Source organism: Molothrus ater, chromosome 2 (genome assembly GCF_012460135.2).
Source record: "Molothrus ater isolate BHLD 08-10-18 breed brown headed cowbird chromosome 2, BPBGC_Mater_1.1, whole genome shotgun sequence".
NCBI classification, from domain to species: Eukaryota; Metazoa; Chordata; class Aves; order Passeriformes; family Icteridae; genus Molothrus; species Molothrus ater.
Genome location: NC_050479.2, coordinates 13,669,668 through 13,696,707, shown reverse-complemented (window position 1 = coordinate 13,696,707; position 27,040 = coordinate 13,669,668). Strand labels below are relative to the sequence as shown.

General features: G+C 36.9%; 1 protein-coding gene across 1 annotated transcript in view; it reads left to right on the top strand.

The window, feature by feature from the left end:
* The window catches only part of POLA1 (DNA polymerase alpha 1, catalytic subunit), a 185,327-nt gene that overhangs the window by 59,793 nt on the left and 98,494 nt on the right, over positions 1–27,040 (top strand). The window contains 8 exon segments of the mRNA XM_036382543.1: positions 5,811–5,843; positions 7,375–7,467; positions 10,883–11,088; positions 12,333–12,465; positions 13,971–14,102; positions 16,095–16,269; positions 23,402–23,580; positions 25,296–25,427. Coding sequence (XP_036238436.1) covers positions 5,811–5,843; positions 7,375–7,467; positions 10,883–11,088; positions 12,333–12,465; positions 13,971–14,102; positions 16,095–16,269; positions 23,402–23,580; positions 25,296–25,427 — 1,083 coding nt within the window.

Genomic DNA, 27,040 nt, shown 5'->3' with positions numbered 1-27,040 from the left:
GATCCTTGCTCCTTCATTTTTGGTGTTCAGTTTTGAACGAGTTAGAAAGAAAATAACAGCATGGGTGGGCTGAGCCCTGGCGCTTCTCTAGGAACTGTCCCTGTGTTTGGTTTCTCTGGAGGGTTAGGAGATGCCCGGGCTGTACAGACATTTTTCACAGCTAGTTATCACATGGACATTGTATTCCTGCTGCTTCTGGGAACAGAGAACACTTCTGGGTAGTGGGTCAGAGCCAGGCCAGTTACCTTCTATGCACGCAAGTGTTCCGCTTTACTGTCGAGCACTCCATTTCTCTGTTCTGAGATTGTAAAATCATTTTCAACATGGAAGTTTTTGTGTGTATTTGGTTTCTTTTTTGTTGTTGTTGTTTTTTTTTGTTTTGTTGCTTGCTTGTTTTTTTTATTTGTTTTTGTTTGTGGTTTTTTTTCATTTTGTTCAGTGCTTCTGAGAGTATGTTTCATTGTTCTTTCTTTCATCCTAATACCAAAATAACACTTTCCAAAATAGGCAAAATTGTTTTAGTATAGCATGGTTTGTAACATACTGTATAGAAAAATCAGTAGTTTCACAATTTAATAAGAAAACAATTCTGGTTCTCCCATTCTCTTCAGCGAAGCTCACCACAAGTACTTGAAATAGAAGTACTGTAGAATTTTAAGGATATAATTGTTTCTGGCACCAAGGGAACATTGTCTTCAAATTCTAATTTGATTCTCATCATCGTCTGTGTTTTATTGTAATCTTTGCATTTCTTGTCAAAATGTGACAAAGATACACATAATTTTTTTTGTACTCAGCACGTTTCTGTTGCTGCCTTTTTTGTGTCTTCTGTTGTTTGTGAAGCAAAAGAGTCTACCTTTTCTTGGCATGCAAACGTCTGTCACTGGATCTTTGTGTACACTGCTTTGGAACCATTCTCCCTGAGGTTTTGGTGCTCCATCCAGTACTGCTGTTATATACAGAAGCTGTGACAGTTGTGTTACTGTCTGTCAGCTTTGCTGGGTGGAGTATGAACAGTTAATTTCAGCATTTCTGAAGAAAAACAAAACTAAAACAACACAGAAGGGAAAACTTTGGCAGTTTGGGAGTATTTCTCATGCTGTTAATGTTTCATAGGAGTGCACATTTTGGAGAAATGTAACTTTGAATGTATTGTCTAAGTACAGCAAACACTCAGTAAAAGCTCTTTGAAACAAACTTATTAACTACTTGAATCTGATCACTCAAACTTTTCTAAATCAAGTCCATTGTTTGATAAAAAGACTGAACTGCTATTCTTCATTCTCTGTGGCAAATAAGGCCTCCGTCTTTCTTTCACTTATGCTTAGGGCATATGTGCCTTTTTGTCCAGCAATAGAAACCTTTTCTGGAAATTCTCCTTTATAAAATCTTTTTACAGCATCCTGTGACCTGTGGTTTATCAGTGCTGGTCTACTTAAGACAAAATCCTTACCAAGTTAATGAATAGGTTACAAAAATACAGAGGTTCAGAAATACTTAGAGTAATGAGTGGTGTTACTGGAACACAGTTTTTCCATCTCATTTATTCCTCTGTCCCATGGGAAGGAATAGCTAATAAGAATTGGTAAAGCAGGTGACAGAATTATTTTCTTACTACATAATTGGAGAAGTAAATAAATGATGTGGAAAAATATATCAGGTCTACTCTAGATAAGTGTAGATGATTTTCAAAAATGCAGTTTTTTACAGGGCCTTAAGGCTGCTTGTTTTTCTCCTCATGCAGAGTGAATGCACAAGGAGTGGTGTGGGTAGGGTTTGTTTGTTTGGGGGTTTTGTGTATTCCTTTCTGGTACAATGTTTTTATAATGACTGTGCTCATTCTTTTCAGTTGGCTCTTAAGTCTTCCCTTCTGTTCCTTCATGTCTATGGATTCTGCAGAAAATGTGTGTTTACAGGAGAAATCTTTGCACCAGCATATTAGTTTTATATGCTCTCATTGGTTTTTAACTCTTGTATCTGAGTTTGTGTCCACAGAAACATCTTTTCAGCAGAAGGTACTCCTCAGAGGTTTTTAAATAAGGGATCTTCAAAAATACTTGATGTAATAAATAATAGTAAAGCTGTTCTTTGTATATTTATATTTTTTAATCATTCCCTGTCTTATATCACAACCTCATTTAATTAAGTAATTAATGAGTTGGGGTGGGATTAGAACAGGGAATTTTGCAGTTTGATGAGGGCTTGTCTGCAATTACGGTCTTTAAGTTTATATTGACTTGCTGTTCTTGAGTGAGAGAATATGTGTTGCTAGTCTTGCTTTTACAAGAAAAAAAGTTAACAGAGTTTGACAGATGTTCACTGTTCTGAGAAGTTCACAGGTTTTTAGAAGTATATGTTTGCTGGGGGGAGGGGGCATGGCTATACAGATGGGTTGCCAGGCAATTAATTCTTCCTACTTGGAACAGGAGACAATCCAGCTCTCATAAGCAGTGCAGTATTATTTGCAAAAGGAAACTACCCAATACCATTTTTCCTATTCTCTTCCTTCTTTCTTCTGTCTTCCCACCTCCCTTCCTCTGCTGTGCATTTCTGAGAAACTGCTCAGGATTGATATGATAGCAGAGCTGTCACTCTCTTTAACAAAAAAAAAAAAAAAAGTCACTTTTATTCTAGGTATTTTAATAGAGTCCCATTAAGGATGTATTGCTGACTGAAATATTGGCATGAAGGGCTCTCACTGAGCTGAGCCCAGGAATTAAGAAGTCAGGAAATGGGCTGCTGCATTGCTAAAGAACCTTGTGTGACACAGTATCTCCTGATTGGGGGGATCATTACTGCTATTATGACTCGACTTGCGTAGGAATTTTAAATTTCATCTGAATGTCAGTAATAACCCTCTTAGCAAATTATCCTGAATAAAATCACGAAGGCATTTTATATAATAGGTGTTGAATTACTGGATAGATTTGCTAATTAAATACTCTTTGTTCTGCTGCAGTTGACATTACAGGGTAAGATCTTGAACAATTATTCTCAACAGCTGTACTTTGTTAAGGGAAAAATTAACTACAAAGTTTATTTTTTTTCTACACTTGAAATTGGCAGATTTTTGAAATGTGCTTGAAAAAATTCCATCATCCAGTTGGTAATGAGAGGATAAATATGCAGGTGTTGCTGTGAAATCAGATAACTACTGACTGCCTTATTAATGAATTTAGCAATACTTTATAACTTCTGTTTTGTAGCTGTTGGCACTTGCAAGTGATCTCCTGTCAGAACGGGTGGCACTAGCATATGCCAGTCACTTGATGAAGCCAACTTGTCTGTGACCCTCTTGCTGTGATTACCTACACCCACTGCTGTCCTCAGGGACAACTGAGAAATGGTTTTTGCACAGCCAGACAATTTTTTTAGTAGGGGGTATTCCTTTATAAAAAAGAAAAAAAAAGTTATCTTTCTCATTATTAATGGAATTATTTCAGAGAGTGAGGTAGAAAATGCCAGAGATTATCAAGGGAAAATTGATAGGCCTTCCTTTCTTTTCAGTATAAACTCTTCATTTTGGTGTACTTTTTCAATTTTGTTTCAGGGACTCCTGTTTGCTTTTGGAGTACTAAGGGAGGGGTAAAACCTTCCTCTGTAGGAGTTAGCTAATGCATAAGAGGAAGAGTTGTGGGGTGGTGAATATGTTGGAATTTAGACTACTTTATATGAAATTTGATATCATTTACCAGTGATATGTCTTTAGAATAATTTCAAAACTCCATAGAAGGGTGGTGGGGTCGAATGTCTGAATCAGTTACTAGGACATAAATAGGAGTGGAATACCCTCTTTTTGAGCTTCCAATTAAAATGGAATTGTGTGTGTCTGATTCCAGTGACAGGTACAGCCTCGCAGGAATCTGCAGTTAGGGCTCACCATTTTCCTGTTTTATAAAGAAGACTGAGGACAGGCTGAGCTTTCTGCACTTTTGGACTTCAGCAGAGTTCAGGCATCACATTGTCTGAGTGCCTGGTTTGCAGCACCAGTGAATGGTCTTTAAATCAACTGGATGCTTTGAACTTCACCCAGAGAGTGTAAATCCATAGATATCCATATGTGCTTGGGGAATAACCCTGATAAGGACATGTGTTGTGAGTTCAGCTATGTCAAAGTTGCATCATAATTTGGAACTGAACCTGTCTTCAAGTGCCTTGAGGAGAATACAGCTTTCAGAGCATAATTGCAGACAAAAAAAAACCAACATACATGCACTGTCGTTATGTAAAGGTTCTGAAATACTGAAGAAACTTGCCATTGGTGTTAAAGGAATGACAGTGTTGTCATCCTGTTTGTGTGCTATTGTGTAGAGGGGGAGATTTCACCTGTTTCAGAATTCCTTGCTGTGACAGCATAGTCAGCATCACAATAGTCAAGACTCTTGGCTTCATTTTAGACACTTTGGCCTTATCAAAGTAATGAGATTTCCCTGAACATGATCTTATTCCCACTGAGCATGGACAGGTCTTGTCTGTTTGTCCCTTTTCTTTCCTCATCCCTGCTTATCTCTACTGCTCAGCTCCCTGCCATAGGCTTCTTGACTACAAGTCTTCATTCTGCCTTTTGGCAAATATGGCCAAGGAGTATTGCAATTTAATATGTGAAAAATAGTGAAAGTGAGACTTGGTTACTAAATTTGATGTAAGCTGTTCATAGTGTGTTGCCTGACTGTATTTTGAGTTCACCTAACAGACTCTGATCATTGCTGTAACATGTGGTTCAGATTAATCCTCAAGAAAATTCAAAATATAAGTATATATGACTAGCAGGATTGGCTGAAGAAAAACTGAGGTTTCTGCTGAGTGGCAATGGAAAGGGCTGAAACCAAGGAAGTGGAATCTGGAGCTGTGTGCCAGAGCACCAGGATGTTGATAAGAAGGAAATGAGGGGTACAGTGGAACTGTGGCCAAGTGACTGAAGGAATGGACCAGATGTTGGTTCTCATGCAGCTGTGCAGAATTCACCAAGCTCTTCCTGCTGCTCCAACTACACTTTTTTTTCATTAAGCTCATTTGATTGTCCCTTTTCTGTGCTCCAGCTGTAACTGGGGCTTCAGATGAGGTGCTCTCCCCACCCTCCACTGTGCTGAGCATTATTAGAGATGGAAGCAGCATCCTATTCACATGAGGTTTCTTTAGCTATTTCTAAGGTTCAGAGTGGTGCTGTTCAGAGCGTTTGGAGAATTGGGATGCATTCTTGGGTGAGGAACAAGCCTGGTTACACCCCTTGACTCAAGAACTGTGTCCTGTCTTTATCCCAGCTCCTTGTCCCAGTTCTGGTTTCCATAAGGAGTTTGCTTTTTGATGACCCATTTTGAGATCATTACAAGGGTAATCAACCTTTGACTGAGTCTTCTAAAGTGAGCACCATCCAGGATGGACTGAATCAGACAGGATGTTTTTGGGAAAAAATTCAATGACATCAAGAAATAAGATGATGGATATGAAGGCAACAACTGACCTAAATTATTGAAAGAGACTTAATTCTGGCACTTGCTGATTAGGTTGTATTTAAGCCATTTGATTCAGTGTTCTTTTTTCCTAAGGTAGAATGTGTGCATGCACGTGCAATTTTGAGATTTGTTTTAATCTTGTTTTAGGGGAGTTAATAATAGCATTAATACAAGGTCAAACGAGAATTTACTCATGTAATAGGCGTATTGAGGTGACTGTGTGTTGCCAGGAGAGAGGTGGTTTGCTTTGTTTTGAAAGGTGAGAGCATTTGGAGTTAGCAACCTAATGGATATGTTTGCCTGTGTTAGCCTGTAATTATATCATATGCTAATCTTGGTTTATTTATTTTATTTCAGATTTTGATGCATACCAAGGAGATGGTGCAGAAGGTAATGCTGAGCATTTTCATTAAACAACAACACTTAAAGAGCACACCTGGTGAAATTTTTTTATTCCGGGAGAAATGTAACCCAAACAGACCAGAAATCACTTCTTAGGATGCCTAGTTTACAAATGTAATCCTTCCTGATGGATTATAGCTTTTTTCTTTTCCTACCACAGATATGATCTGGACCCTGCTTGAAGCCTATGTGGGACTGTTTCAAGCAAATTAGCAACAGTGCTAATTAGAGTTTACTCATAAACCTGTTACACCATGTGTTCTAGTGGTTTATTATGGTTTATTTTTTGGCATCTTTTAAACTCTGTCACGGGGTGGTTTTTTGACTCTGTGGAGTTTAACATGGACATAGCCATGTTGCAGTTTTTACAGCTGCATTGATTTTCCACCACTGAAAATGTCAGGTTTTCTTTTTTTTTTTTTTTTTTTCAAATTAATATTATGCAATTATATGCATCTGCCATTTTTTTGCAGTTGTTGTGACATTTACTGGTGTTGGCAGTTTTTCTTCTTACCTTTTTCCTTGCTATGCCTTTCATATGCACCTCAGGCTTTATGTTCCTCAGTTTGTCTAGAGTTTGCTCCATTATCCAGAGTATTACAGAAGTATGGCTGGTGTTTAAATGCAGTGTTCTCCAACCAGGGCATTTAAATTGTTAGAAGAATCAGAAATTGTGTGAGGGGCAGAGTGTCAGTCAAAGAAAAGGGGTTCAGTAAATATTTGTGTCCATCTCCGGGTGTAATTGTTCAGTAGTTCAGCCTGGAAAGAGAAAACTTGTGGATCATAGTAGCTAGATCCTTCTCCAAAAGGAGCATTCTCTGAAACATCTGGTGCCCAGAGGAGGACAAACACAGGTGGTTGGATTAGCAGAAGTTAAAAGATGGGAGAGGGAAGATGGAAATATGAAGCCATCTCCATAACCTGGAAGAGTGAAGAAGAGCAGCCTAATCTGGGCAGTGCTGTGGTATTCTCAGTTGCTGTCATCCACAGGTTTGTTTGAAATAGAGAATCTAAGTATTTTTTTTTGCTCAGTGGTATTGTGATGGCTGCAGATGGGATGGGATACCTGGCTGTGATATTGCCTTTCAAACACTTTGGCTGACTGCCTTGTCTGAATTTGCTCAGCAGTCTTGTGGAAGTGATTTTCTTGTGTCTTAGCAGTCCAAAGTTATTTCTGATCTGAGTTCCTGCTGTTTCTCAAGATCAGATTTGTTCACTAACTTATTTTTCTAGTATTCATTTAGTAAAATGTTACCTATTTTTATTATGTACACAACTGGATAGTGGTCTTTTAACATATCAGTGGCTGAAATTTCTTTATTCTCTTTAAATTCAAATAGGTTTTAATGAAATGTACAGACCTATCAGTAAAAATTTGTTTTCTTGGCTAGTATACTTTTTAGTGTTTAAGGGGTAGTATATAGATAATGATATTTTTGAACCTTGAAAGTTATGTGAGACTTGTAGAAGAGGAGTAGCTCTTTTTTATTTTTCAAAGCAATTTTTTTTTTTTGTTTAGATGAACCTTGAAGTGATTTATGGAGACACAGATTCCATTATGATAAACACTAATAGCACCAGTTTGGATGAGGTCTTCAAGCTGGGGAATAAGGTAAGGAACTTTTTCTTTTTGAAGATTTCCTGCATAGGTCTGTGTTGTTACTGACTGGAGCAGATGGTATTGAGAGAGGATTCTGTGCCACAAGCAGAGAATATCCCCTAAGAAAGAACTTCACAATGTGTGGAACCTATGAAGTAGTAAAAACTCAGCTATACCTGCTCTTTTTCAGGTGTAGCTATTCTGTGCATTTTTAAAAGTGATTAAATGAACCATTTCATTGCATAACAAGCGTTTTTTTTACTAACCTTTATGTAGCAGGAGAGTATCTCAATATTTGGTGAACCAAAGTGTGAGGTACAATTTCTCCTCCAAGTTAATTTCAATTACAACGTGAACAGTTCTGATTTTTTTTAGGAGGGATGTTTCTCAGTTTAGTTTTGTTTATTTATGTAATTTGTATGACACTCAATATGTTATCAGATTTCCAGTGCTAGGTTCAAATATTAATTTTCATGGTATACCAGCTACAGAAGAGATCTGATTGATTAGGAGCTGGCAATTGATGATGTGGAAGTTTTGTGGCTCTCTGAAATTGTGGAAGAAAAATGAGAAATGTTTCAGAACTTTCTATAGAAAAGATGTAAGAGAAGCTGTTTTTGAAAGATGGAAGAAATTGTGATGACAATGAGAGCTATGGAAATTCTAAAAAAACTAAAGAAAGCAAAGATGTATTCAGTATAGTATTAAACAGAAGTAATTTAATTTTAAGGCAGAGAGTGATTCCAGAGTTTTTTAGAATACTTCTGCCTTCATGCCACTGGGAACATTTAGAAGTAGATGCATTCAGGAGCAGAAAATGGGATAATAACTTGATATCATAACTGAGTAGCAGGAGGGCTGCTGGCGTGGTAGAAAGCAGTCTTTTGTTTGCCACATGCAAGATTATATATAATTTCTAGTGTATATACAGTAGTCTATAAGAAAATTTAATCTTACTCCAGTTGTGTATGTGCGGTTTCATTCTGTTTATTTCTTGTCCCTGTGCTCCCATTTGATGGCTAAACATTACAGAGGATAGTTAAATAATAATAACTTTTATGAAATCTGACAGGATAAGCATAATAGGTTAAGTACATCTGAATTAGAGTCAGGTTTTCTGAGAGAATAGGTATGTGTTTGAACTTGTCAGCTGCTTAATGAGAGTAAAATCTTAAGCTTTTTTAATCCATTATACTTCTGTATTATGTATCAGGGTTTTTTTTAATTGAACAAAAAAAAGGACAGAAAGATATGTTTTGATTAAAATCATGTACAACATATAAAAAGTGAATAAAAAACTTATCTCTGTAAACCAGCACAATCAAACCTAGCATCAAAATTGCAGATGTTTTGGCTTTCGATATTTTTTCTGTGGCAGTAAAAAGTGATTCATATCTATCTCATTTCACATTTCTTGTTTGTTTGTTTGTTTATTCCTCAAGAAAGTAACAGTTGTTTTTTTTGCTAACACTTTGATCATTTGCATTTTCCTTGTTTTGAGTAATTCCTTTAAAAAAATCAGGATAAAGAATTGTCTGTTTTGATGAGGAACACTCTCAAGAAATGTCTCTGCTCCACTGCATAATAATTTCTTTCCCAAAGTTTTGTGTTCAGAGGTGGGGAATATTTACATTGCTTTCACTGTAGTTTTGCTTTAATGTAGACAGTATGGAAGGCACAGAGGTTTAATGCAAACAATTACAGTGAGAGCAGTTAGTGAGTGTACCCCTGTTCTGATGTAAAGTGTGAATTTGTGAATTGTCTTCAGCACTGAAGCATTCCTCCAAGAAATTAATTTTGGTTTTTTATTGGAGAAAATTCTCTTATGTACCTTCTGAATTCCCCCATCTAATCTGTGTTTTCTCTCCCACCCTTAACCCTCCAGTATTTACATCCATACCCTTTTCAGTCATTACTTAGCAGAAGTTTTTTCTTATTTTCTGTGTGTCCTTATGAATCAGATTTGCCAGTACATTCAGTACTGAGCTGTTACTGGATTTTGAGCACTTGGTGCTGTAAAAAATAAAAATTGAAAATTAAAATTGCAGAAAAATGTTCAGAGGAATTGTTTGACTGTTTTTAGAAAGAAAATATCAACCCTGTAGCAAAATGGTTTTTGCCTCATGATGTCTTTCAAAACTTAGAAATATACAGGAGACATCAAAGTAATGGTAATTCCTGCAATAGGGAGTACAAGATCTAAGAGGGAAAAACTAAGTACACACATGTATGTATACACAGAAGTGAAAAGTTTTTAAGGAAGGTTTTGGTTAAAATGGTAATCTGAGTTCAAAGCTAGATAGGAAACCAGTGAGATTTTATGCTGAGGGTCTTGTTCTTGGTGAGAGTATCTACATGGCAAAAGAACTTAAATGCATATCCAACTTCAGTGAGACATGAGAAGAGGATAGTTGGTGGTAAAAGTGTTAGTAAGAGTGAGTATGGATACTGAAAATCAACAAGGAAAGTTAAATTGTAGAGGAAAGAAAGTAAAGATTAGAACATGAAGACAGAGCAGAATACCTGGCATGTGCAGATACTCTGTTGAAGAACATAAACTACAAACATATGAAGAAAGAAAAAGGAAAAAAGCAAGTGGGAAACTTTCAGCCAAGCCAGTAGGTGGGTAAATATGTACTGGAACCAGAGTTTGTTGTTGAAGGTTCATGCTGTTTTGAGCTGTTGCACTTCTATTCCCTTAGAATAGAGGTAAGAGATACTTGGTACTAAATTAAGACAATATATCAGTGCCACGTGAATCTTTTGTGTATGGATAAAACATAGTCTGTGTGTAGAAAAACCTCACCTTTTCCCCTCAAGGAAATCAGGCTATGGAAAAGGTGGGTATTTTGTGGGGAAGGGTAAAAGAAGCTTGCCTCTTTTTCCTGAACATGCACACACAGAGCTCTGGTCTGCAGTCATAGTTTTTCTCCTCTCCCTGGTTTACGATGAGAGTGGAAAGAAAGAAAGAAAGATGCCTTTGGAAGATAACTTTTCTATAAGGCTATTTGCCTTTTCTGACTGAGTGACCATCTCTTGTCTTTGCCTAGTAAGTAGGTCCCTGCTGTGAAATCCCTTGTTTGCTTAATTTATGGGAGAGGTTAGGTGGAGTAGCTGTTCTAGAAAAATGAGCTGGAGTCAGTTATCTCCAAGGTCACTTCAGTCTCATGTTTATCTCCCTTCCTTAATTTTATTAAGGAGTCAGATGTACCAAGCTGTAGATACTAAAAAAGTCAATGGGTCAACCTTAATTTTAGTAAGTAATTTGTAGTTACTGGTGTGTAATAAATTAATGATATCTGACCAGTCTTTAAAATGTATATGCAAATACACAGTGTGTAATGTAACTTGTTTTAAAACTTAAGAACAATTGAATTTGTCCATTGTTAAATTGTTGCATTTGTTGTTAATGTTGGTGCATTTGCAGATCAAAAATGAAGTGAACAAGCTGTACAAATTGTTGGAAATCGATATTGATGGAATTTTTAAGTCCTTGCTATTGTTAAAGAAGAAGAAATATGCTGCTCTGAGTGTGGAACCAACAGGAGATGGGAAATATGTAACTAAACAAGAGCTGAAAGGGCTGGATATAGTCCGGAGAGACTGGTGTGATCTTGCTAAACAGACTGGCAAGTAAGTTTCTTTGTGGCGTTGTCTTCTGTGCTCTGCTTGAAACACTAAACATTTGTTCTTACTTTCCTAAACATTTGATACAGTGTTTCCTGAAGATCACAGTTGTTAACTCACATCAGTGTTAGGCTGATTTTTGGAGGAGATGTAAATGTTACCTTCTGCCATTGGTAACAGCTTAGACCTGCGCAAGTCCAAATGTCTCCGAATTTCACTCTCAGGTTTTGTGTCTCCTGTGGAAGCTGTGCTTTTGAGTTGTCAGTGTTGTAAATCTCATTTAATAAACCAAGACTGAAATCTTGTGAAGATGGTAGATGGTGTCAGCATTTGGAGTTGTAGGTTCTAGGTCAGATGTTTTATTTCCTAAAGAAGCTGGTGCTCAGCACTTTCAGCACCCTCTAAAAAAGCTGGAAGTGCACTGGCTGCAGCCTGAGGAGGTGGGCCCTTTTCCCAAGACTGCTTCTCTTTCCTTTTCCTATGAGACTTCATTATGATGGATACTGGATTGACTGTTTATTAATTGTCGTTGCACAGGGCATTTTAATGCTTAAATTCAGTAGAAGTAACACATTTAGCATCATAGAAAGAAAATTAGAGAGAGTGGAGAGGTGGTCATCTGGGTGCTGACTCATTGTATAATGCCTCTTGAAAACTTAAACAGCTCATGGTCCAAATGTATCCAAAAATGAATACTTTTCACATCTGTAAAAATACACCACACACTTGCTTACTGTTCTTAAGACTTGCATTTTCTAAGAAAAGATGCATCATAATAGAAGCAAATTTTTCCAAGTTAGGAATGTATTAGTAATTAAAGCTATACAAATGTTGGAGAGTGTTCTTTAGTGACTAACTCTTCTGCAGCTGGCAGATCTTCCAACAACATTTTGCAGCAATAGGCAAGACTTTGCTTACTTGATATGTTCTCTTCTCCCCCATCTTAAGATACCTGCTATGGAATAATAAATGGAAAAATGATATGGCAGAAGAAAATAGAAAGTTGCACTCACCCATTCCAAATCATTATTTAGCATTAGAACTGTTTGCAGTAATTTGCTTTTAGTAAAATAAGTAAATAAATAAAACACAACATAAAATGTACTGGTAAATTTCTATAAATTTTTCATCAGACTTCATCCTTGGGCTCTTTAATGTCTAGAGAAAATCTAGGGGAAAGAGAACATTCTGTCTGTTGTAATGGTTTTGCATGTGCCAAGCTTTTCTTAATTTTTGTACTGTTTTTGCAGCTATGTAATTGGTCAGATTCTTTCTGATCAGCCCCGAGACATAATTGTGGAAAATATTCAAAGGCGACTTATGGAAATTGGAGAAAATGTGGTCAGTGGTCAGATCCCTGCAAGTCAGTTTGAAATAAACAAGGTAAGTTATCTTGCACTTTTCTGTCTCAGAAAAACTTTACTGTTCCTGAATATACTGACTGCTGACAAAAATATTTTTAATCCTTATGATGCTGTGAAATAGCAGGAGTTTTATTAGGTGCTGAATAGTTGAGGACATGCTGTGAAGATCCTACAATTTGAGGGGGGAAAAAGCCCTACTGAGGCTGGAGGCTCCAGAATAACACCTTTGTGTCTTGTCCCATCCTGCTGTTTACCAGGCTCACTCTGCACTTTGAGAATGATATGATGTTTTCAGGAGTAGTTCTCTCCTGAGCTGCTACTTTATATTTCAGGTTTGAAATGCATAAACTGAAGAATGCCATGGAAACAAATCAAATACTCTGTTTTCTAGAAAACTCTAATAATATTTCCCTAGAAAGCTCTGTATAAAAAAAGTAATAGTCATTTTGAAACCTCATTTAAGACTTTTGTGCAACAAGAAGTAAAATTCTCTGCTTTGTTTACAGCAGTTTTAGCAGCAGCATTGCAGGTTTTGGGGTTTTTTTTTTGAATCCTTAATGATAAAAGCTTTATTTTTAGCTTCAGAGACCCCCCTTTCCTGTTGGGGGGTGTTTCACCAATGAATTGGGTATTACATGCCCCTCTTATGCCTCTAGTAGAAGAGATCTATCAACTGTCCATACAAAGTCGGTTTCTTTTGCCAGCTGGACATCTGTCTGCTCTGTGTTAATCAGTTAAGAAATGTGTTCAGGTTGTCATATGAGTGTAGAGAAATCGCTGAATTTTATGGTTGAGTCAAAAAAAGAATGTTCTGATGCAAATCTTCTAAAAGCACTTAGTGTCCCTGTAAAAGATATATATAGCAAAATGTTCACTTAAAATTCCTAAAGTTCCTCTGTTTTACTACTTCAGAAAAAAAATGTATTTAACTATTAAGTCAAGTGTAGAAGTTGTTTCTAAGAATTGGGATGACAGTAAATATTTAAATGTAGCATTTTATTTTGTTTATAGGAAAAAGTCCTTGTGGAATCTCAGTAGTGTGAGATACACAGAAATACTTAAATTCAGTTGTACCCTCTTGCTGCAGAGCTTGTTGTGTACCCTTAGCTAGACAATATTCAGATTTACTGCATGACCTTAATGGAACAGTAGTAAGAGGGTACTCTCTGGCTCTACTTTTGTATTTTGCACAATATTGTCGTCTTCAATTTAGTTTAATTTTAAAACAATTGCATTATGATCATAACACTTAAGCATTTTGTCAGATAGTAAGTGTAAAAACATCATTGTGTTTTATTAATAATAACATCTTTAAAATATGAAGGCCTAGTACCTAGGGCTTACCATATGGCAAATAAGTTTGTCACAGTTTTATCATCTTTGTGCTTCAGAAGAACTTGTGAATAGTACAAGGATGAAGATACCTGCTATGTAATCTTGTCTTTTAAAGTTCTGAGTTGTCCATCACTGAAGTAATGGATTTTTCTCATCGTTATGCTTCTGTTTTCCTCTTTGATATTTTAGGCATTGACAAAAGATCCCCAGGATTATCCTGACAAAAAAGCCTTGCCACATGTGCATGTGGCCATGTGGATAAACTCTCATGGAGGCCGAAAGGTGAAGGCAGGAGACACAGTGTCATATATCATTTGTCAGGTAAAAATGTCTTTCTTTATAGTTAAATACTAGGTATTGTTTTGAGATACAGCAAAAAAAAACCACCCAGCTTAGCTCCTGGGAAAATATGTTTTGGCATTTCCTTTTGGTGAGGTAGTCTTATATTTTAAAATAGTTGGTTGTCTGTACTACATTTAGTTTTATAGATCATTGTGATCACTTCAGCAACTACTTCTATATAGTGACTGGTAAAATCTCCCTGAATTCATTCGTGTTTGGAGCTAGAACTTACTTTAAAGAAAATGCCTAGTCTTCATTTTCAGCAGAAGAAAATTCTGGTGGTCAAGAACCTTTCATTTGTGGAAAGATAATTGTTGTTGTTGGTTAAATAGTGTCATTGCTTTTTCCAGTATCACCTTTGTCTGTTCAATTCATAGTCATTGGATCTGGTGGTACCTCTGCTGTATAGACTGGGAAAATTGAGCCACTTTCTAGTTTCAGGTGTTTATCCTATAAATGCTTATCCCTATTTCATAAATATATACTCCACTTTGGTTCTGTTAATTAAAAAAAAATTGTAGATGGAGTTAGATGGACCAAGGGATCTTTTAGGCCAAGCTGATGAACTTGACAATGTGACTATTTCAGCTCCTTCATTATTTTCAACCCAAAATATACTGTATTTGACTTAATTGAGAGTTCTTAGCCTGGCACCCCAAAGCTGCCAAGACTTTTGAGAGCTGGGCCACGGGTGCGGCTGAGCAGTGGCACAATACAAGAGAAGAATATACTTGTTGAAAGAAGGGAGCTGAAGGAGTTGCATTGTAATTATTTTTGCAAAGCAGCTGGATGAGCTGAATAGTCCTAAATTAATTTTGTTCTGAATACTAAGTTGTCTGAAAGGAGTAGGAGGAACCAATGGCTTGCAGTCTGTCTTTATTAGTGATGGGTTTTCAGTCCATCATTGCTGACCCTATTGAAACCAGTAGCTCTTCTTAAATGAAAAAATGAAGGTGTCATGTATTAATGCAGTTGTTCTATTTTGCTTAAAAAATCAAAAAAGAGACTGTACTTAGCAAAAAAACCCCCAAAACAGTACTTCACCCCACCCTGCCCCTTTCCTATAAACATTTACATCTATTACGGAATCTTGCAAAAATACTGCTTGGAGTTTTGCTGTAAGATTTTTGACACACATTAGAAATAGTATTTCCTAGGGCAGTTGAGGAGTGGGATTATGATTCTACAGATTTAAATGAGTCACATTTTCCAAGAGTACTGTTGTCTTAGAACTGATACTTAATTCCTCCATGTATATTGTTTTCAATTTAGTTATTGCCTTCCCAAATTGAATTATTTTCTCCTTATCTTCCTCTTTCAAATTGGAGAAGAATGTAATGTATATTTTAACCTCTAAGTGGTGTTTCTCTCTTGGCTTGAGATGTCACCATACATTTTTCAGTATTTCTGAATATTTTAGAATTTCCTCTTTCTAATCAATATTGTTGCCTCTGTTATTTATTCATATGCCAATGCGTGCTGGTCCATTCTCTGACCATTCATTCTATTAATATTTTTATAGAATTAAAGAATATAAATTTCCTAGCAAAACAGATAGAGTTTTGATATCCACGACTTAGAATTTGCTTGTTGTGCAAAATGATAATGCTGGTTTAGTACAAAGTGAATCCAAAATGCATGCCCTCTGTGTATTTTTAACTGGGCTGATGGTTACAATGTGTTTTCATTGTGCATTTCAGAATTGACAGATGGGACTGTTTACTCTGTCTCTTCGTACTGATTTGCACGTGTAGGCTACAATAATACAAGCTGGTTTTGCATTCTTGAACTTGCTAGTTGATGCCAGCATCAGCAATGCAGTTTTTTTACTACTGCTGGATTTGTATTGGATGCATAATAAATCAACCAAAAGAGTGTGTAACGATTTTGCGTTAAAATAATGCATAATATTTGAAACATAATCCTTTGTATAGACTTTTATCACACTTTGTTTTGTATGTGTCTCCTTAGGATGGATCAGATCTCAGTGCCAGCCAGCGAGCATATGCTCCAGAACAGTTAAAAAAGCAAGAAAATCTTAAAATCGATTATCAGTACTACCTGTCACAGCAAATACATCCAGTAGTTGCTAGAATATGTATGCCCATAGATGGAATTGACTCTGTTCTTATTGCAACATGGTTAGGTAAGTATTCTAAATTCAGTTTATTTGAAGAATTTCAAGATCCAAAGTGAGAGGTTTTAATGTGTGTTTCTCAACAGAAATGCTTCCCTAGATCAGTCTTTTTATATTGAACAATAGCTTGTATTACACAGCCTGTAGAAAGCAGTGTGGACTCTAAGTGTATTTATGACTTCTGCAGAATAGTATTTTTTCAGAAGGTGATCACTAACACTTAATCTTACAATCCTTGTTCAGAGTTGCAAAATCTGCTTTTCAGAAATGACAGTACTATTGCATGTCTTTTTGAGATTTTAAGTTACTAAAGGAGTTCTGGAGTGTGTAATATTTTTCCAGAGAGAAATGCTGGCATCTCTGGCATCTTCCCAGGGGGAAAAAAAGTCATGATTACAATGAAAGAATAGAAATTTTTACTAGGATGTAAGTGAAGACTTGATTGCTAGAACTGACTTAGTGGATAATAGAAACATAAAATCTTAGTAACAGTTTTAACTGTTTCATATGGAGGAATTAAGTGGTCCCAAAACCAAGAACTGCTGTCAAAAAATATTACTAATGTTAGTGATCCATGAAATCAACAGTTTTAATTCAAATGAGCAACAGGGAATTGCTCTTGTTAGAGTTGTTTTTCCTTTTAAAAGGATGTCTAATAATTAGAATTAGAGATTTTTCTGCCCAGCTGTGATTGCCTCTTTCTTCTCTATTCCCTGGGCTTCTTACCTAGAAAAACTGAAAGGTTGAAAATTCGTTAACAGTTCTATTGGGTCTCTGTTCTTGAAAATACTATACTCTGTGTGTGTATTCCTTTTAGTGTTGTTTCCTCCTCAAATACGATTCACCAACAGACTTGACTGATCTACTTGATAAACAGAAATTTTGTGATTTGTAACTCACATGTAGTTCATTATTTTCAAAAGTGTTGCTCAAGGACATGAAAAAGTTGTTAATTTTGCTGGCTATGAAATGATTGACAAGACTGCCTTTTCTCTAGGAGAACTTCTTAGAGAGTTGCACTCTCTCAGTTTAATAGTTTGTGGTTTAGCCTGTGTCTACAGGAAGTTCAGACCTGCAGAAATTACTTTTTTCAGAATTTTGCAATGCTCAAAGGAAGAGTTAGTTGTCAGCATTTTGTGTTTAGGTGATTTGGCCAATTAAAAATCACCTGGTAGCCTCAGGACCCTTCACCTGTGTAACTGCATCTCTGTAGCTCCCTTAGTAACAGCTGAATAGCTTGGAGATTGTACTTGGAATGTGTGCAAGAAAGGTGCCTTGCTGTTTCTCAGGAAGGAGGATGATAGCCATGAAGGATCTTAATCTTCCAAGACAATTCTTGTAGCATGCAGCTTTTTCCATCTCTGTTTCTGAGTGGTTGAGAAAGGGTTGAAGACAAATTCTGCTTTATCTGAGTCAGCAAAGGTGTCTCTTGGAGGCATTTGATGTTTCACGTGTCCTCAACAGCTCTCATGCTCTGAGGAGGTGCCAGCCCTGCTCCACACATGCAGGCTGACCACACAAATCATCCTGTTTATTATGTGGCAAGGCCTTGGTATCCAACTTTCCCAGAGTAGACTGTGTGGCATGCCTGACTGAAAAGGTCAAGCACTCTTGGTTAGGTTGAAGGGGTTGAAAATGGGCAGCAAATTTGTACTTCATTTAGGTAAAAGACAGGAATGATTTCTGAAGCTAGTTTATTTTTATTGCAAAGATTATTAGTCTTGTAGAGTTAAGCTCAAATTCAGAGCTCTTATTCACAACAGGTTAGATTTTCAGAAAAGACTGGCTCCCTTCAGACGCCTAAATTAACTACCCAGATCTTAAGAACTCTGTGCCACTTGATAGGTACAGAAGGTCCTGCCACTGTTTGCAAGTGCCTGTGCTGCTTTTTGCACTGTAGTACATTCCAGATGAAGATTTCTTTTATGGTCTGTAATAGCTTCATGCAGCTGAGAGTTTATTAATAGTCCACAATTGTCAGTCTGAAAACCTGTACGTATCTATTACAGTCTTAGATCTGAAGTGTGTTGAGTTTGACCTTGCTGTACAGTCAAAATTTTATCACCTTCCCTAGCTTTGTTTTCTTGGGGAAGCTTAAATTGTGCTTGAGGGTAAAGTCAGGTCTCTTTCAAGACTTCTGATCTGCTTAGGTTTTCATATACAGCACTTGATCAGAGCTGTACATTAGTCATTGCAAGCTGAAGTTATCTTACAGGGTTTTTTTCATGGTACTGGAGGCATAGTCAAGTGGTTTTCTTTAATAAAAATCAAAAATCCTTTGTAAAATACAAAAGAGTACAAGATACTTGAGTCCAGCTTGGTAAAACAAGCAAATACAGAAACTGTTTACTGATCTGTGATGCTAAGTTGGGCTTTTTTACTTAGTATTTTCATCATGATGTACATCCAGATTCCCATTGTTTTTCCCATCTTGTTGCAAAAAGGCACATTTTCCCATTCTGAAGGATGCATAAAGCATCATACCTATGGACCAAAACCCTGTTGCATTCTCACTGTGTCTTCCTCAACTGATCAGATTTATTGTATTAGGTAGAATATGTGTCTGTATAGGGACAGTGGTTGTAGAAAAAAGATCTTGGCTGCATGTTTAACAGAATCTTCAATAATGCATGTTTATAAGGTGACTGTTTCCTGTCACCCTGATAGTCTGAGTAGATAAAATTGAACTCTGGTAGGGAAGCTTGGCTCACATCAAAGTGCTGAAAAGTTCTTTGTTCTGTCTGTGCTCAAAGCAAGTAATTTTAAATTATATTAGACACTGAAGAACTGGAGCAAATAATGCAGCTTAAAATTGCAGAGAACCCCTTAAATATAATATTTGTTCACTATGGAACCAAGTTGAAAACCACCTTTTGTTTTGGGGCATTGTAGGAGCATTTGCTGAGCGTTTGAGATACGGAAGCTCATTGTTCCTAAACACAAGAACCTCCTGGGCACACTCCTGCATTCACTCTCTTTGTCTTGAAGTTTCTGAGGAAATGCAGTGACAAGATGAGGATTGTCTCAGTTTGTAAAACTAAATAAAGTCTGCAATCTAATCAGTTATATAATTTAATAAATCTGATCTTCCTAAGTCTTGGAGACCTGACTTCATCCTTAAGATATCTGGCTTTTAAACTGGAAGAACTGTATGGCACAGCAATTCTCTTACTGTATTTCAAATAAGGGGTTTTTGTTAATACATAAGTACTGCTCCTTGTCTCAAAGAAAAGTTACATCTTATTTGTGTGTTGTCAGAAATAAGCAGACATTATGGAAGCAGAGTTAACCATGGGACTTTTGTAGCTGTTACTAGAGAATATTATTTACTTCAAATGATGGAAGTTGATGACTGCTGTCCTAGACAGTGTCTTGATGTTCTGGAAGAGGTGTGTTCTGCTGCCTTAGAGGGATGTGCACGTTGGTGCTGTGCAGATTGCTTGGCATTGGGCATTTCTTAGGAAGGCTGACCGATTTTAGGGAGTCATTACTGGGTCCTGATGAGGTTTGTCATTAGGAGCACTTCCCAGTTCTGCTCCCTGCTTTGAGGTAGTGTCTGTGTGTTAGCTGCTTCTTGTAAGGACACCCACCAGCACCAAATATATTGGCTTTTTAAATTGTCTTTAAAAAAATGTATTGTTAGAGAATTGTTCAGTTGTCTTTAATATAGTGTGTAGCAGCTGCACAGACAGGCTCTCCAGACAGAAACCAGGATGGATGCTCTCCTTGTGGTATGCAGAGTTTACCTCAGGTTTTGACTTTTCTGTTGTTTTGATCACATTAGGGAGCGAAGTGAAAGGACAGTGATGAAAATTAAGATTAAAGTTGTGACAGAACTTCATGACAATAACTAGCCCTAGAGCGTGTGGACTTTGCTGTTTGTGTGCTGGCTGGGTGTTCTGAGATGCTGCAGAACTGCTCAGAACCTGAGAATCGTTAAAGCGCGTTGGAGTTAATAAAAGAAAGAGTGAAAATGTGAATGAATACAGAGACAACGCTAAGATGGATGAATAAAAGAAGCAGTACCGATGTGAGTGAGCAAACGAAGGGCCCCGCGCGGCCCCGTCCCCGCGGGCCCCGCTGCAGTGCGCGGCGCCGGCCGCGGGGTGGCAGCACCGGCTGCCGATTCCCGGCCTCCCGCGCGGGCTCCCTGCGGAAAGGTGCGGGCGGAGCCGCCGCGGCCCCCGAGCACCTGCGGCTGGAATGCGGCATCCCGAGAGCGGGCCCCGGGCACAGCCCCGGGAACAGCCCCCGGGAACAGCCCCCGGGCACAGCCCCGGGAACAGCCCCGGGAACAGCCCCCGGGCACAGCCCCCGGCCCCCGCACGGCGGCCCGGCGGCCGCAGCGCCCCTGTGCCCGCGGGGGAAGGAAGGGCACAAGCCATCCGCGGAAATGTTGCTTTTAAAATACTGCGTGTGGTAAAAATCTCTGACCGTATTTTCAGGTTCTTGGGTTACCCGCTTAGCTTGCCAGTTAGTATTGGTTTTAATAATTCTATTGAATAATTGAGGATCACCTCCCCGAACTTAGTTGTGTTAATTAGTTTGGTCAGCCCGCACGTTCGTATGTCGCAGTGCTTTGTCGTTTTGGTGAGGTGATAAAGCCTACCTGCAGTGCAGGTAATTTAATGATAGGCCTGAAGACTTTTTCCTGTCAGAGTAAGTAAAGTTGCTTTGATTTTTATTTTTTCCTGATGTCATGAGGAAAAAAAAAAAAAGAGTTCAAAGTTCACTGATTAGTCTCATCCTATTAATTTATAAATTACCAAAACCAGATATTATTTTTTTTTCCACTGCCCAATTAGATAGTCCCTGTTTTGTGTACCAAGTGAAATAATGTGACCAGTGTGACCTGGTCTGAGAGGATAGCAGTTAGGTGCTGAAATGGATTAACTGAACCAACTAACTATTCCTGAAAGGAGATAATAAATAAAATAGTTCCCTATTGCACAAGATAATTAATGTAGGCATGTTCTTTCAAAGCCTGATTTGTAGTCCCTTTTAATTTTACTGTGGCTGTTTGCACACCAAAACTTAAGTGTATGCTTGGTTCAGCACAATATTTTTTTGTTGTTTTTTCCAGCCAAAAAAGCTTAGAAAGTTCAGAGATGGGTGTGATTTAAATTCTTACAATTTTTTTTCCTGTTAAATTAAAATAAAATGACCAATACTTAGTCACTGGTTTTGACTCAATGTTGGAGAACTGCAGTTGTCTGAAGACCAGAATTTGTCTCCTTTTATCTTTTAGTGAGCTACTTTGCTCCATATTTGCGTTTTGTGAAAAAAACAAAGATTTCTAGCTGAACTGTAATGGTATCTGTCTCAGAAAGTTGGAATGATGTTTTTTCATTCCACTTCTGAACTCGGAGTAAACTGAGATTTTTTGTTTTCACCATTACTTTCTTAGATCCAACCTACTGCATAGTTGTTTTTTTTGCAAAATCTGAATACTGAACTCCAGTTCCCTTTCTAAACCTTTTATCTACTACCTGTGTGCTGCATATACATTACCAACCCTTCTATTAAAAAAAAAAAGCCAGAAAAAACCCCTACAGTCTTTTTTGGGGGATACCATGTGTATTAAAGTGTAAAATATGCTATTAGCAGTGTATTTTGCTTTTGCCTTTTTTCTTTAAATGAATAGTGGAGAACTGTATTAAAAGTTTAGAAACCTCCTGGAGGTGAATTGTTACCTTTCTGCATTGACATTTTTTCCGTTTGGCAAAATTGGTAAGATCGAATAAATTTTAGTGAAACCCATATTCTATCAAGAACCAAATAAACTTATTTGGCAAAGGAGTTTTTCCTTTTGCTTGAATTTGTTTTAAGACTGTGACATAAAAATTCAGAATAGTGGTATTAAAGTCAGATATATAAAATCTTTTTATACAGACAATTTATATCTGCCTGTATAACACAGCTGTTGTAAGTGCAATAATATTTGTGTAGTTTAACTGAATATTGTTCCTAACCATTGTCTTTAAATGTCATGGTACAGTTATAATAAGGTGAAGGTTCACTTTCTATTTGTAGTCTTGGTTACATTTCTTATAGGAATTATTATATTTTTTAACTGAAGTTTATAACAGGATATGGTTTAACACATGGTAATCTGTTACTTGGCTTAATGTCTGTTAAAAATATTTTCAAAGTGCTTCTCTGATCTTTTTGTTTTACTACTAAAGTGAGCCATAGTTTTCTGAAGGGTTTTCTCCTACGTGCTCATTCGATTAAGTTTTTTTTCTGAACATGTGTTTTTTTCCTAAAGTTAACAAAAAAACCCTGTAAATGAGATGCATGGACTTTTAAAATGTTGCACATGACAAAGGATGACAGAACTTGAGGATTTTATTAAGTTTACTTTGGCAGTCTTATTCCTAGAACAGTGAACTTCATGCTTGCTTGCTTATTTACTTATTTGTGGTTGAATCAGTATTTCTGGGATCTCTTTTGTGTATTTATTTGTTTAAAATCTTGAGTTCTGGCAATCAAAAATAAAGCACTTTGTCTCCTGCGCTGCGGTTTTAAATGCTGCTGCTGAATTTTAACCACTGCATTAGATTGAAACCTCCATGCTGTTAACCACTGAGCCAAAATGAAATCGACCACTGCATTGAAATCAGAGTTGGCAGTTGTGTACGGACTTGAAGGAGTTGGTAATAGCAGTGCACCCGTGTTTCTTTAATGGGGTTTTTATTCCCTGTTTTTGGTATTAATGGTGCCATTTTGATTTAAAGACTGTTTCTTAATCACGATGCACATTTTTATTGAAATATTTTCAATGTAACTTAAGAAGGAAATAACAATAAAGCTATCCTTTAGGAGTGGTTTCCTCAGAAACAAAATGTTCTCTTGCATACTCCCATGATAATGCAGCGTGCTTGTTTTATTTATAAAGCAATCTTGCGTAAGAAGATAAGTAAGATGATTTCTTCATGTCTCGTGAACCTTTATTCATGGTTAAAAATTGTAGAATGTACTTATGTTTTATAGAGGAAGTTTTGCTAAGGAGAGATTTTCAGCTTCTGAATTTACATTTTGTAACTTTCTTTTGAATCTGCTTCACCAAGCATATGAAAAATAAGCCTGCTTGCATGGTTGACCTCTTAGTCTTTTGAAATTTTTGTTTCTTTATTAATAGGACTGGATCCCTCCCAATTCAGAGTCCATCACCATTACCATAAAGATGAGAATGATGCCTTGGTTGGTGGCCCAGCTCAGCTCACTGATGAGGAGAAATATAGGGATTGTGAAAGATTCAAGTTTTGCTGCCTCAAATGCGGAACAGAAAATATTTATGACAATGTCTTTGATGGTTCGGTTAGTTGGTTTTTTGTTTCGTTTCTGTTCATTGGTGAGAGAGAAAAATGCTTGTAGAGAGAACAGCTTTTCAGATAGGATTCAAATGATGTAGGAGAAGATACCATATTGTTTCAGTCCTGCTATTTATAGCTTTGGAGCAGATAATTGCTGATAGGATAGTGCTGAAATATTTTTCCCATTTTTGCATTTCAGCTGCGTCGTCTCGCAGAACGTGTGAGATTATCTGGCTTCATTAATCTGTTTGCCCACAGTCGTGAATGATTGTGCTGTTACTTTTTAAAGGAATCCTTATCTTAACACCTTAGTAACTTCTAGTTCTCTATTTAATAAAACTTTTGTATAGCAGTGGCAGTTTCTTATCCTAAATCATATTAATTGGAACAAAGTGCTTTTTAAACTTGTGTTTATCTTGCTGCATCCCACCTCCCTTCTTGAGAGTAAGGTTTTTCTATCTTATCTTTCCTTCTGTCTCTGTGAATTGAATAAAAAGTCATAGGGGTACATTCTTGTTGAGAAGTTCTGCCAAAAAATGTATCTCTGACCTTGGACCACATCTTGAAGTGGGGCCAAGTATTTAACTCTACAGCATGTTATGTATGTATTAGTCATCAGCAAATTAGCGAGCTTCAGAGTAGTGAAAACCTTGAAACTGAAAGCAAATAAATCTTTTATCTAAATTAAAAGTAATTATTTTAAGTAAATTTGGACAAACAGCAGATGTTTTGCATTTTTTGAATCAAAATAGAGCAGTCTTTGGAAGCATGTAAGAGGAAAAGACACGCAAATCGAGTGATACTCTGTGAATCCTTGACTTTTTTTCATCGCAGCTGTAAATAAGACAGTTAATTGCATGTAGACTTGACAAGTTGCAGATGGGCTAACTGGAGAGGAGTGGATGTCAAACTACTTAAAAAAATATATCCCCACCGCCAAACCACAGAAGAAATCCTGAAACCAAGCCAAAAATCTCCTCTGTTTCACCTGGAATTAATTAGTGTTGTGAGTGGGGGTTTAGCCAAGATGGCTCACAACAGCTGAGTCTTACCTTGCAGGAAAGTTTTCTGAAAGCTGTATGACTGTCCAGCCTACTAGACTGGTGTTACATTAGTGAGAATTCCACAAACTTAATTTTAGCTGTTCACACAACACTTCCAGGTCCTGAAATTTTAATGTCAGGTGTTCAGAAGGTTTTAAAAAGAAGGGAATGAGATAACAGCCTAACAGTTTGCACTATTTGAACTTGGAGAAAATAAAAAAATGATAATGTGATTTTTCTTTATGCAGTTTGTCTCTACAGCCCTGTTGGTAATTTCATAATTAGTATCTACAAGGATTTCAAAGTTCTGATCAGTGGACTGAGACTGAAGTTTGTCTCTGATAAAACAATAAACCTGGGGATTTTTGGGTGGAGATGGGGGACCATGATTTGTCCATAGATTATTTTTTTTTTTACTCAGCATTTCTTTTTGAATTATTAATTAGTGGTGTGTTGTCTAAAAGAGCTTTCCTTAAGAATAGAATGAAGATATCTCTGCCCTGCAGTTTTCCCATATGGGTGTGGCCAACCATGATGGGAAGAAAGAAGGCCCAGATATTATGGGCCCTTTAAGACTGCTACTTTAAAAAATATATGTATTATGTCTAAACTCCTGAGGTAACTTCTGCTTCCATCTTCTGTCATAATGATGCTGTTTTTACACTTCTGTTTTCAGGGGCGGTTTATTGAACCCAGCTTGCAAAGGTGCAGCAAGACAGAATGTGAGGAGCCTCCTTTCAGCTATGTGGTTCAAATGAACAACAAGTTACTGCTGGATATTAGACGCCACATCAGAAAATACTACAGTGTAAGTATGCAGAAAATACTCTGTTGGAGGAAAGGGGTTTTTCAAGTAGTGCTGAGTTTTTTGAGTCATGTTACCCTTTTTTTTTGTGTAGTGTAAAGTAGTAGCATGCAGCATCAACCCTCAACTTTCTGAAAATAAGACAATCAGTGAATTAGAAAAATAATTTAAAATGTTTGTTTTCTCAATTCAACCTCAAGATAGTTAGGTATATTTACATTTCTGTTACTGTTTGTGTCAGCATTATTACAGATGTAGTAGCTCTCTGTTTTCCAGATCTTTAGCCAGAGTGCATTATCTCAATGCTTTTAGAAAAATCTGTGAAGCCTATCAAATATGTAGATGTCAGTTTCTCATGTAATTGAGATATGATTCTCTTTCTTCAACTCAAATTGATATATATTGTCTTACATTGTGAAAAGGAAACCCGAATATAGCTTTGTAAAAATTCTGAAGACTGTAGGAGGGGAAGGACTATGAATCTTTCTTAATAATGATTGGGGAGAAAATGAGGAGAAAGATGGGTAGTTAATTCAATTGATATAATTCTCTTTTTTTGAGGGCTAGTGCAAGAAATCCAAAGTGCCAGTGGTAGTGGTTGGCTTTGTATGGCATTGTGGGGAAAAAAGGTGTAGTATTTAAAATTCCTGTCTTCTCACTGTCCAACATTAGGACAAAATCCACCATGCTTTTTAACTTAGATCAATGTGGTTTGTATTTCTGATATGCTAGAAGCATCATATTTTGTGAATTGGCATCTAGCTATTTTGATCAAATTTTCAGAGTATCTTATGCTATTGCCTGCCTGCTTTTTTTTTATTGCCCAACATTGCCTGCTTACAGAGCTGCAGGATGGACATAAATTTTGAAGACATTCATAACCTTTGTGTGCTCATCACTTTTAATACACCCAAAAAAGTAAATAGTTTTTGAAAATCTGGCCTGTACCAAATGTCAATGATGTACCTAATTTGTTCTGTGTTTTCTTAAGTATTACAGAATTCTTTTGCAATCAGCAAGCTACAATGCTAAGAATTATTTCTATGGTTTAATGCTAAGTTAAAGTGTATGAAAGTGTATGTTTTGTGTTATCTTTCTTCTGTACTAGTTCTTAATGCAATTATAGGTGAGTGTTTTCTAAACACTCTTCTGAAAGCATTATAATTTCTGAAGGTAAAAACACTTATTTTGAAGATCTTTGCATGAAAAGAAGCACAAAACTTTCTAAGGCTATTAAAATTTGAGCATTATTTCCCAAGGCAGAGATAGATTGTTCCTTTCCATTGAAGTTAAAGATGACTTGGACAGGTGAAGTCACCAAAATGTGAGATCTCATGCTACTTTATTGCAAAGTCCACCTGTCTGCAAAATTATCATTTTATTAAAGTGTTATTAAATAATGGGTCTAAGTCATATATTTACACTGACTCTTTTTGTATGAAAGTTGGTTTTTAGATTTAATGTACGTTGCATGTATAATGATAATAGACAGTGCCACATGCTAAATAATTTCAGGCATTTGAAGTGTTTGAAAACGTGTGCAGAAGATATGCAATAGTAAACTTGTATGAAGAGATGCCTTTAAGGGCAGGAGAAATTCTTACTGCTGGTAAGAA